General features: G+C 36.5%; 1 protein-coding gene across 4 annotated transcripts in view; it reads left to right on the top strand.

Moving 5' to 3' along the window:
• AP3B1 (adaptor related protein complex 3 subunit beta 1) overlaps positions 1–13,143 on the top strand; it is a 276,335-nt gene that overhangs the window by 143,451 nt on the left and 119,741 nt on the right. For all 4 annotated transcript variants that reach the window (XM_029215628.1, XM_029215632.1, XM_029215630.1 and 1 more), the window contains exon 15: positions 6,136–6,312. In XM_029215628.1, coding sequence (XP_029071461.1) covers positions 6,136–6,312 — 177 coding nt within the window. The remainder of the gene's footprint in view (positions 1–6,135; positions 6,313–13,143) is intronic.

The following is a 13,143-nucleotide window of genomic DNA, read 5'->3' as shown; positions in this document are numbered from 1 at the left end:
AGAAGAATTTGTTGTATTTGATTATGTCCCTGTATGGGGCTCAGGAAAATGTTTGATTGCATCGACTTTCTCTACGGCAGTTGTTGGAATATTAGCCAAGTACATACTTTCTTACAAATCTATATAGCAAAGCTTGTTTTTCTGTTTTTGTCAGATAGAAGATAACTATTAGTGGAATACAAAATGTGGTGGGAATTCCAAATTCACAAAAGGAAAAAAAGAAAAGCAAAATGTAAAGTAAATAATAAATTTTTAAAAATTAAAATGGAACAGTTAAAATCAAGAAGTAAGATGGAAGAGTAAAAATCAAATATATCCTACTCTGAATATGAATGGATTGCATTCTCTCATTAGAAGACAGACTTTCAAATTGGAATGAAAAACAAAAGCCAGATTGAGGCCATTTATAATTAAAACACCATAATCAAAGTGATAAAGGTTGAAAATAAGAAAGTAGGGAAAGAGACATTAAGTGAATACCAACAAGAATTTAAAATTAATTAAAGTCTTTTTACAGGATAAAATGGAACATTATAAAATGAAAAAGCCCAATTTACAAAGAAATTAAGAAACATAAACCTATGTGCATAAAAAATATGGCAACCAAATAAATATGTAAATGAAAAATCTATTGGAAATGCAAGGAGAAATAGATAAAATACAGTTTTGGTGGGTGACTTTAATATGCTTGTCTCGAATTAGAAATACCTCATAGATTTTTAAGTAAGATGTAGATGTAAGGACATAGAGACATTAAATAACAGAATCAGTACTTGATATAGTAAATATAGCTAAAATCTTATATCTCTTGAACAGATAATACCCACTTTTGTGGATGTATCCATAGAACATTTACAAAAAATCATATACTTAGACATAAAGTAAACGTAAAGCTTTTATATTTTTTAACCTTAAGCAATAACGTAAGAATTAAATATTTTAAAATGGTACCAGAGCAGTTGTGAAGCCAGAAATACACTTTTAAATTAAAGTTTAAAGAAAAAAATACAGGCTTTCCAAAAAGCACAGAAAAAGAAAATACTTTATTTCAAAATGTGTGGGGCATGGCTAAAGCTGTAACTGTCACCATTTTTAAAGTAAAGAGACCAAAAATAAAAGAATTTGATATTTGTCCTGAGACATTTGAAAAGTAACAGTGAAAGAAAGCATAGAAACCTAAGAGGGATCAGAGATGATTGTGTAAAATGGAATACCAAATAAAGATAGTTGAAATTGATAAATACATCTTAAATGTGGTCCTTTGGAAAGACAATAAAGTAGAAAATCCCTCCTGATTCTGATAAGGTGGAGAGAAGGCAAAAGTAGACAACTTGGGACTGTGACATAGAAAAGATTAAAATAATTATAAGAAAAACTATATGCAGTTCTATAGCAAAAAACCCCGAACTTTTGGAGAATGAAAAGGTGATGAGTTTTTACCGTTAACGTACCTCAGGAAGCTGAAGTGCTTGAAGTGGGACAAGGAAGAAAGAAGCAAGATGGTTTGTGAGGCACAACCCTAAAAATGGCCAGGGATTGGCGGCACAAGTTACTCCAGAAGAATGTGGTGAGGGGTGTAGCCAACAACAGCTTCAAATCAGAAGTGAATCCCCAGAATCTCTGCTCCAGTCAAGAGACCTATTCACAGAGCAATGGCCATGTGGGAAAGAAAGTGGGCTTTATTAATCTGACCAAGCACTTGAGGACCTTTAAATGTGGGCACGTGATTCTAACATTAAGCCTGAGAGCCTTAAATGAGACCTCTTTCTTACTGAATCTCTGCCTATTTGACCTAAATCCTAGACCCCCTGGATTTTAGAAAGAGCCAATCTGACCAGTGTCAGAGGACAAGAGGACACTATTGAGCATGTTTTCCCTCAGTACCTAAGCCACTTTATCAGGACGAAATCCTGGGCTCATGTACCCTCTGAGAGGAGGAGGAACCGAGGTGACAGCTAGACCTCTTCCCACCGTGACCACCTTACTTATCCATAAAACCAGAGGTAAAAGGAAGTGGGAAAATGCATGTTCATAAGTGTGGGAATAGTCAAGAAGATGGCCTAGATCTGCCCTGAAAAAAAAGGCTCGCTCTGGGGAAGCTGCAGGAGGCCTTAAGGGAGCCGTTGCACAGTGTGGCAAAAGAATAGGTGCAAAGGAATAAACTTTCATTTGATTAATGAGTAAATGAAGCTCATTGATGTGAAATTCTTTGTCTCCATGATATATGTGATCAGTCAGGAACCAGAACCAGTCTTCTTGCCTTGCTGACCAGTATTCTTCATAGAATATAGCGCACTCATTGTCTCTGCCCAGTACCCATGGCAAACTCTGGATCTAGACTTGGAGTTCCAGTCCTAGTGGCATCACTGACAAGCTGTGAGATGTTGGGCAAGTTTCTTATTTTGTTTGTGTCCCAGTTTCCTCATATATCAAGTGGGGATAATGGTAGAGTCTACTTCATAGGGCTTTTGTGATAACTGACTGAGAAAACAGGTAAGGTACTTAAAAACAATGCCGGTAAAACATGGTGGGAACTCATTAGATGTTAGCTATGTAATTTTTTTAAAAAGAACACAGATTTTATTGTATTCAAGACTTTGATTCCATTTGTTATGTCAGTGGCATAGTTGAAAATCTGAAAACTGAAATTTATTCTGTATTTAAAATTCATTTATACTGAATAATTTATGTTGATAGGGCAGTCAACTGTCCTGATTGTGAATATTTTATCCTTTGGAGTATCCTTCATTTGTAGTAAATACTACTTTGGGAGCAAAGTTCTTCCAGAATAAAATGCACACTACCTGAGGATTGTTCTATGAGGATTTCACATTATCTTTAATGGGACAGGTGAGGGTTTCACATTATAAAAGAAGAGTTGAAAGATGTTATTTGGTAGAGACTACTGAGCGATACTGAAGTAGCGCCTTAGCCTTATGTACTCTGTGCCCAGGTACCTCATGAGCGCCTGCCATTTCACAAGTTAACTACACTTGCCCTGCCATCCCCACTTAATCCACACTCAGGTTTTCATGAATATTGAGTCCACATGCAGAATATTGGGTCTGATGTGCTGTTTGCATGCAGTTTGTTTAGATGTCTACTGATTTTGCCTTTGACAAATTTAAATAAATAAAATCAATGTTTTTGCAGGATTTACTTTACACTGTTGCGTTGTGCAGTGAGCTGGTATTGTAACACAATAGCTCTTAAATTGAACTGCTTACAGAGTGATCTGTAAAATCTTTCTAGATGTCTTTCTATAACTGTTGTGGTCAGCTAGCAAACATTATTTGTTTTTGCAGGCAAGTTAATGGGTTAAAATGGCAGTGGAAACTGCCTTCTGGTAGAAGGTTTAAAAAGTGCACTTAACCACTTGCTCAGGGCATTTAGAATAAAGAATCAGGCAAAGTCATTTACAATCCAGTTTGTCTTCAAAAATATTGAAAAAAAAGGTTCATAATGAAAGTATTATATGCATACATGTGTGTTATTAGTTTGGCCTTAGTTCCGTGTTCCTATTTGTTCTGTTTGAAAAGACCGTGAAGGACAAAAAGTGACTAATTTTCTTACTTGCTCTTTTTTCAGTTGCTTCAAATCTTTGAAAATAGTGGCCATGGATTCATAGTATCAGTGGTGTACAAATAAGAGTCTTATAACTTAATTGGGAGAGAAAGGCAGGGCTGAAATTTGAAAATCTTATTCTGATTCCAGCCAAATGCACAAAAACATTGGGTTTGTCAGTTTTCTAAGCTTTTTAATGTCATCATGGAAAGATTGGTATTAGTATATTTATAGTGATATTATTTCCTGTTGTGAAGAAGTTTTCTTTGTGTGTGTGTGTGTTTTATTTATTTGGTTGTGTCGGGTCTTAGTTGCGGCAGGCGGGCTCCTTAGTTGCGGCTCGTGGGCTTCTTAGTTGCGGCAGGCAGGCTCCTTAGTTGCCATTTTCTATGTTTTTAAAATAGAAATTTTATTACTTAGTTCTAGACTCTCTGAATATGATCCTGGCCCTGCCCACCCACCCCCCCCCCACTCACCTAGAGATTTTCATTGTGAGCTTTAGAACTTACTGATTTTTAATTTTTTAAAATTATATTTTAAATGTATGCATTATGAATGTTTAGAGTATTTAAATATTATTATTTTAATCTTGATATATTAATGAATAGGAATATAAACAATCTCTTAGACCTTTATGGGGTTGTATTTTTAATTGCAAAGAAGTAAATAAATAAATAAGTGTATAACCAGAGGAAAATTACTTAAAGTGGGGTAATAGATGTGATATGTCATAGAATTCTAATTTTTATACTGGTAATTTATAATAAAATATTTAAGAAAAATAAATCTAGCATAACTGAAATCTGAAGTTGCCCATATATTCTTATTTAGACATACCTTTCATTATGGCAGGCAACTTGAATTGCTTCGTACTGGAAAATTTAATGTACCACTCAATTATTGTTCTTTAGCCCAATTTAAAATAATAGATTGGGAGTAAAGTCTTAATGCAGTGTAACCTTCGGAACATTAGAAATAGCCTCTTTCTTTCCAGAAATCAGTATACAGTAAGGATATCAGTTTTATCATACTACGTGAATAGATCTGTAATAGCATTTAGTATTTTACTCAATACTTATAGTTCGTACTTACACTTGTTATGTAAGCATACTGATTTCTTCTCTCTTACTAAACTTATTCTAATATTAATTTAAAGATGATACTGTTATCACATTATTTGAAAATGTATACTTTAAAGTTTTCTGATGACCTCATTCTCCTTCTGGTGAAAGACTTAGCGGTGTCTTAATAATTTTATGTTGTTTCTTGAAATGGGTGTTTTGAAGGAATTCAAGGTGGTATATATTGTGATAAAATTCTAGCTGTGCAAAGGTCCTCATTCTCACTTTCTTCCTTAACAGTCTTACTGTGTACAGCTGTGAAACTATAATGAAAACATTAGGACTTTTATTTGAGGCATTAGAAAAGGACTTCATAAAGAGTCTTATCTCTTCGTGTGATGCTACCTCTTAATGATAGCCATTGGCTTTTTCATTTATTATTAAAAGCAAATTTTCTATACTAGGTGAAAATGTTCACAGAAACTAATTTACATACCCCTTCAAATTCCTTTTGAAGGATATTGAAAGGGGGAGGATACAAATAAACAAATAGTAATAAAACTAATTTGCATGCTCTAAATAAAATGTTAGTCTTAATGGTGCTGGTGGAAGGTTTCCAATTTGTAACAAAGCATTTATTTTTAAGAAACAAATTATATGGAAATGTAGTTTATTGAAAATATATATAATGCCAAAATGCAGTATTGGACAGATTTATCTTATTCCCATTTCTATTGTTGATGACCAAATAATAGACCAGCATTCATGATTTTATAAGTAGGCCTTGATGATTTTGTCAGTTTTATTTATTTCCAGTGCTGCAGATATAGATACATAGAGGACAATAACGGTTTTGATTTGGAATCATAGCCTTTAATGGGTCTATTCCTTTTTCTGTATTGTCCATGGATTCTCAAAACGTGGTTTGCAGACTGCCTGTCTCCGGAATCATCTGTAATGCTTCATGAAGCATGGATTCCTCGACCCCATCACAGAACTACTGTCTTAGAACTGTTACCAAAACCCTACAGTTTTAGTCATAACCCTAGATGATTTTTATAGGCATCGAGGTTTGTGAATGCGCTAGAGCAGAGGTCGGCAAACTTTTTCTGTAAATTGCTAGATAAGTAAATATTTTCAGCCTTATGGTCTTTGTTGCAACTACTCTTCTGCTATTATAGCACAGAAGCAACAACAATGATAAATAAATGGGCATGGCCAGACAGATTTAGCCCAAGAATTGGTGGATCACTGTTAGAATCAAGATTCTAGACCAGTGTTTTTTCCTTTATGAATCTTTTCTTAAGCATTATCTCTGAAATCAGTTTTAATCAGAATTTCTGGTAACTGAAGAAAATTCATAAATACAGGAGGACTTCCTGGATATATGTTAAATAAATTAATAGATGATAAAACCTTTATAATATTTAAAGCCTTTTCTATGTTAATATTAAGGAGAGTATGATTATATTATTTGTAATATTTGTATATAATCTGCTTCTAATATTAGGTTCCTGTGGCTAGAGCAAGTATTCTTTGGCTAATTGGAGAAAACTGTGAACGAGTTCCTAAAATTGCCCCTGATGTTTTGAGGAAGACGGCTAAAAGCTTCACTGGTGAAGATGATCTGGTAAAACTGCAGATTTTAAATCTTGGAGCAAAACTGTATTTAACCAACTCCAAACAGGTAAGAGACTAATCCTTAGTCTACCTATGTGAAATCTACTTTCCTCTTTGCTCTGATACATTAGTCTGTCTGTTCAACAATTACCAGGTGCCTATTTCTTTTAAGGTTTTACTTTAGATGGTAGTGGTATAAAGAGATGAAATTCTGGTCTAGTAGAGGAGAAAAACATAAAAAAATGAAATAGTATGTGGTAAGTGTTATAATAGAAGTATTGTGATACAGTGGAACTCCAGAGGAGAAAGTTATTGAAAGTCTGAAATAGAAGGAGAGAGGTCAAAGTTTCATAAAGGATAAGACTCTTGACTAAGGGCTTGTAAGGAGTAGTTTACCATACAGAATAAGGAAAGAGGAGAGCAGGGGGTCAGAGTCATGAAACAGCTTGGTGCTTTCAGGAAACTTAAAGCTGAGTTTGGAAAGGTAGGCAAGGGCAAGACTTGGAGTGGCAAGTGCTATGGACTTTGTCCCCCATGTGAAGGGAAAGCCGTTCAATATTTTTTAGTTATTCTCATTTTTTAAAACAGTGTTATAGTCAGATTCGGGAAATGTTGAGATAAGGTCAAGTGAGTTCGGCACTGGTGGGCTGTGTGCCTCTCCAGAGGGGTGTGGTGTGTGACTGAGGAATGGCTTTAACCATCACAGCCGTCCTCCACATGTGGCCCAATGACTACGTGGAGCAGGAGCTCTCGGGGTGCTGGTTAATAATGTAGCCTCTGGGCCTTGCCTCTGACCTAGAGGGAAACCGAAGTCTACACTTTGCTAAGCCCCACCTGGTGGTTCTGGTGCCCACTCCCCGCAACATTTGAGACCCACTGACAAAGGAGTGCAGTTTGGGGAAGCGCTGACTAGCAAGGGCCCTTCCGGCTGGGAGAATATGTTGAGCTTGTACAGACATGGCCTGTGCTGTTCCCAGCAGTGCCCAGCCGAGCCAAAATGGGAGCTGCGACCTGTCTCTCCCACCCACCTGCAGGGTGTGTGCACTTTGGGGGAAGAAGCAGGCATTAAGAAACCAGAGTTAAAAAAAAAAAAAAAGTGGTGTAATTGACCAGATTTTCTGTTTAGAATATTCATTTTTTAAATTAGTTGACTTTGAGGAACTGTTGGTAAGAGGAATAGCCTCTATGTATAAAATACATAGAATCACCACTATATATTGGGGTTGGCCAAAAAGTTCATTTGGGTTTTTCCGTAAGATGTTGCAGAAAAACCTGAACAAACTTTTTGGCCAACCCAATATAAAATAGGGTCTTTCTCATTCTTCTTCCTTTGTCTGAATAGCTCTTCTCTACAGGTGGAGGGCTTAATTTGGTCAGTGAGACTGGAAAAGGATTCTTGCTCATTTACAGCTAGGACATTTAGTAGGCTTTATGCTCTGTGTCCTGTCTCTGTTTCTCCTTAATTTTTCTGACTGGGACTCTTACTTAGCCTCTGTGATTTCCCCCCTTCTATTTCCCTCTCTCTGTCTCTGTTCTTGTCCCCCTCCTTCTCTAAAACTCTCTCTACCTGGATATCTCTTTGATAGCCTTCACACATGCACGCACCCCATCTACCGCAGTCTAATGTCTTTGTCATTCTCTCCGTCTTCCATCAGTGTTTGTGTCTCCTTTTTTGTATCTGTTGTGTATCTCTCTGTTTGTGTTTCCCTCTCATTCTGCCTTCTCTCCCTACCCATAGATCACATTCTTTCTTCAGTAACCTAATATTGGCCATTCACAGTTCTCAGATTGACTCCTCAAATTCATATATTCATTCATATACTTCCGGATTGTCTTCATCCCTAATTGTGATGTGAGTTGTATTATTATAGCTTTTGCTGATTGGTGTACCAAACTTGTGAGCAAATATTTTGAGAATATTTCTATGATTTAGATTTTTTTTTTTGCTTTCTGTAGTCTTTTATTTTTTCATTTTTTTTTACATCTTATTTTTTTTTACATCTTTATTGGAGTATAATTGCTTTACAATAGTGTGTTAGTTTCTGCTTTATAACAAAGTGAATCAGTTATACATATATATATATGTTCCCATATCTCTTCCCTCTTGCGTCTCCCTCCCTCCCACCCTCCCTATCCCACCCCTCTAGGTGGTCACAAAGCACCGGGCTGATCTCCCTGTGCTATGCGGCTGCTTCCCACTAGCTATCTATTTTACGTTTGGTAGTGTATATACGTCCATGCCACTCTCTCACTTTGTCACAGCTTACACTTCCCCCTCCGCATATCCTCAAGTCCATTCTTTAGTAGGTCTGTGTCTTTATTCCTGTCTTACCCCTAGGTTCTTCATGACATTTTTTTCCCTTAAATTCCATATATATGTGTTAGCATACGGTATTTGTCTTTCTCTTTCTGACTTACTTCACTCTGTATGACAGACTCTAGGTCCATCCACCTCATTACAAATAGCTCAATTTCGTTTTTTTATGGCTGAGTAATATTCCATTGTATATATGTGCCACATCTTCTTTATCCATTCATCCGATGGTGGACACTTTGGTTGTTTCCTTCTCCTGGCTATTGTAAATAGAGCTGCAATGAACATTTTGGTACATGACTCTTTTTGAATTATGGTTATCTCAGGGTATATGCCCAGTAGTGAGATTGCTAGGTCATATGGTAGTTCTGTTTGTAGTCTTTTAAGGAACCTCCATACTGTTCTCCATAGTGGCTGTACCAATTCACATTCCCACCAGCAGTGCAAGAGTGTTCCCTTTTCTCCACACCCTCTCCAGCATTTATTGTTTCTAGATTTTTTGATGATGGCCATTCTGACTGGTGTGAGATGATATCTCATTATAGTTTTGATTTGCATTTCTCTAATGATTAATGATGTTGAGCATTCTTTCATGTGTTTGTTGGCAGTCTCTATATCTTCTTTGGAGAAATGTCTATTTAGGTCTTCTGCCCATTTTTGGATTGGGTTGTTTGTTTTTTTGTTATTGAGCTGCATGAGCTGCTTGTAAATTTTGGAGATTAATCCTTTGTCAGTTGCTTCATTTGCAAATATTTTCTCCCATTCTGAGGGTTGTCTTTTGGTCTTGTTTATGGTTTCCTTTGCTGTGCAAAAGCTTTGAAGTTTCATTAGGTCCCATTTGTTTATTTTTGTTTTTGTTTCCATTTCTCTAGGAGGTGGGTCAAAAAGGATCTTGCTGTGATTTATGTCATAGAGTGTTCTGCCTATGTTTTCCTCTAAGAGTTTGATAGTTTCTGGCCTTACATTTAGGTCTTTAATCAATTTTAAGCATATTTTTGTGTATGGTGTTAGGGAGTGATCTAATCTCATACTTTTACATGTACCTGTCCAGTTTTCCCAGCACCACTTCTTGAAGAGGCTGTCCTTTCTCCACTGTGCATTCCTGCCTCCTTTATCACAGATAAGGTGACCATATGTGTGTGGGTTTATCTCTGGGCTTTTTATCCTGTTCCATTGATCTATATTTCTGTTTTTGTGCCAGTACCATACTGTCTTGATTACTGTAGCTTTGTAGTGTAGTCTGAAGTCAGGGAGCCTGATTCCTCCAGCTCCGTTTTTCGTTCTCAAGATTGCTTTGGCTATTCGGAGTCTTTTGTGTTTCCATACATATTGTGAAATTTTTTGTTCTAGTTCTGTGAAAAATGCCAGTGGTAGTTTGATAGGGATTGCATTGGATCTGTAGATTGCTTTGGGTAGTAGAGTCATTTTCACAATGTTGATTCTTCTAATCCAAGAACATGGTATATCTCTCCATCTATTTGTATCATCTTTAATTTATTTCATCAGTGTCTTATAATTTTCTGCATACAGGTCTTTTGTCTCCTTAGGTAGGTTTATTCCTATATGTTTTATTCTTTTTGTTGCAGTGGTAAATGGGAGTGTTTTGTTGATTTCACTTTCAGATTTTTCATCATTAGTGTATAGGAATGACAGAGATTTCTGTGCATTAATTTTGTGTCCTGCTACCTTACCACATTCATTGATTAGCTCTAGTAGTTTTCCGGTAGCATCTTTAGGATTCTCTATGTATAGTATTATGTCATCTGCAAACAGTGACAGCTTTACTTCTTCTTTTCCAATTTGGATTCCTTTTATTTCCTTTTCTTCTCTGATTGCTGTGGCTAAAACTTCCAAAACTATGTTGAATAATAGTGGTGAGAGTGGGCAACCTTGTCTTGTTCCTGATCTTAGTGGAAATGCTTTCAGTTTTTCACCATTGAGGATGATTTTGGCTGTGGGTTTGTCATATATGGCCTTTATTATGTTGAGGAAAGTTCCCTCCAAGCCTACTTTGTGCAGGGTTTTTATCATAAGTGAGTGTTGAATTTTGTTGAAAGCTTTCTCTGCATCTATTGAGATGACCATATGGTTTTTCCTCCTTCAGTTTGTTAATATGTTGTATCACATTGATTGATTTGCATATATTGAAGAATCCTGGCATTCCTGGAATAAACCACACTTGACCATGGTGTATGATCCTTTTAATGTTCTGTTGGATTCTGTTGGGTAGTATTTTGTTGAGGATTTTTGCATCTATGGTCATCAGTGATATTGGCCTGTAGTTTTCTTTCTTTGTGACATTCTTGTCTGATTTTAGTATCAGGGTGATGTTGGCCTCATAGAATGAGTTTGGGAGTGTTCCTACCTTTGCTATATTTTGGAAGAGTTTGAGAAGGATAGGTGTTAGCTCTCCTCTAAATGTTTTATAGAATTCGCGTGTGAAGCCATCTGGTCCTGGGCTTTTGTTTGTTGGAAGATTTTTTTTGTTGTTTTTTTTTTTTGTGGTACGTGGGCCTCTCACTGTTGTGGCCTCTCCCATTGCCGAGCACAGGCTCCAGATGTGCAGGCTCAGCGGCCATGGTTCACAGGCCCAGCCACTCCACGGCATGTGGGATCCTCCCGGACTGGGGCACGAATCCGTGTCCCCTGCATCGGCAGGCGGACTCTCAACCACTGCACCACCAGGGAAGCCCTGTTGGAAGATTTTTAATCACAGTTTCAATTTCAGTGCTTGTGATTGGTTTGTTCATATTTTCCATTTCTTCCTGATTCAGTCTTGGCAGGTTGTGCATTTCTAAGAATTTGTCCATTTCTTCCAGGTTGTCCATTTTATTGGCATAGAGTTGCTTGTAGTAATCTCTCATGATCTAATTCTATTGATTTGAGTCTTCTCCCTTTTTTTCTTGATGAGTGTAGCTAATGGTTTATCAATTTTGTTTATCTTCTCAAAGAACCAGCTTTTAGGTTTCTTGATCTTTGCTGTCATTTCCTTCATTTCTTTTTCATTTATTTCTGTCCTGATCTTTATGATTCCTTTCCTTCTGCTAACTTTGGGGGTTTTTTATTCTTGTTTCTCTAATTGCATTAGGTGCAAGTTTAGGTTGTTTATTCGAGATGTTTCCTGTTTCTTAAAGTAGGATTGTATTGCTGTAAACTTCCCTCTTAGAACTGCTTTTGCTGCATCCCATAGGTTTTGGGTCGTCGTGTCTCCATTGTCATTTGTTTCTAGGTATTTTTTAATTTCCTCTTTGATTTCTTCAGTGATCACTTCGTTATTAAGTAATGTATTGCTTAGCCTCCATTTGTTTGTATTTTTTACAGATCTTTTCTTGTAATTGATATCTAGTCTCATAGTGTTGTGGTCAGAAAAGATACTTGATACAATTTCAGTTTTCTTAAATTTACCAAGGCTTGATTTGTGACCCAAGATATGATCTATCCTGGAGAATGTTCCATGAGCACTTGAGAAAAATGTGTATTCTGTTGTTTTTGGATGGAATGTCCTATAAATATCAATTAAGTCCGTCTTGTTTAATGTGTCATTTGAAAGTTGTGTTTTCTTATTTATTTTCATTTCAAATGATCTGTCCATTGGTGAAAGTGGGGTGTTAAAGTCCCCTACTATGAATGTGTTACTGTCAATTTCCCCTTTTATGGCTGTTAGTATTTGCTGTATGTATTGAGGTGCTCCTACGTTGGGTGCATAAATATTTACAATTCTTATATCTTCTTCTTGGATCGATCCCTTGATCATTATGTAGTGTCCTTCTTTGTCTCTTCTAATAGTCTTTATTTTAAACTCTATTTTGTCTGAAATGAGAATTGCTACTTCAGCCTTCTTTTGGTTTCCATTTGCATGGAATATCTTTTTCCATCCCGTCACTTTCAGTCTGTATGTGTCTCTAGGTCTGAAGTGGGTCTCTTGTAGACAGCATATATATGGGTCTTGTTTTTGTATCCATTCAGCCAGTCTGTGTCTTTTGTGGGAGCATTTAATCCATTTACATTTAAGGTAATTATCGATATGTATGTTCCTATTCCCATTTTCTTAATTGTTTTGGGTTTGTTATTATAGGTCTTTTCCTTCTCTTGTGTTTCTTGCCTAGAGAAGATCCTTTAGCATTTGTTGTAAAGCTGGTTTGGTGGTGCTGAACTCTCTCAGCTTTTGCTTGTCTGTAAAGGTTTTAATTTCTCCATCAAATTTGAATGAGATCCTTGGTGGGATCTCATTCAAACCTTGGATGAAGGTTTTTCTCCTTCATCACTTTAAATGTGTCCTGCCAGTCCCTTCTGGCTTGCAGAGTTTCTGCTGAAAGATCAGCTGTTAACCTTATGGGGATTCCCTTGTGTGTTATTTGTTGTTTTTCCCATGCTGCTTTTAATATGTTTTCCTTGTAATTAATTTTGACAGTTTGATTAATATGTGTCTTGGCGTGTTTCTCCTTGGATTTATCCTGTATGGGACTCTGTGTGCTTCCTGGACTTGATTAACTATTTCCTTTCCCATATTATGGAAGTTTTCAACTATAATGTGTTCAAATATTTTCTCAGTCCCTTTCTTTTTCTCTTCTTCTTCTGGAACCC

The sequence above is a fragment of the Monodon monoceros genome, unplaced genomic scaffold (genome assembly GCF_005190385.1).
Source record: "Monodon monoceros isolate NGI ecotype Baffin Bay Population unplaced genomic scaffold, NGI_Narwhal_1 Super_Scaffold_12, whole genome shotgun sequence".
NCBI lineage: Eukaryota > Metazoa > Chordata > Mammalia > Artiodactyla > Monodontidae > Monodon > Monodon monoceros.
The sequence above is the reverse complement of the archived record's forward strand: the minus strand, read 5'-3'. Positions and strand labels throughout refer to the sequence as shown.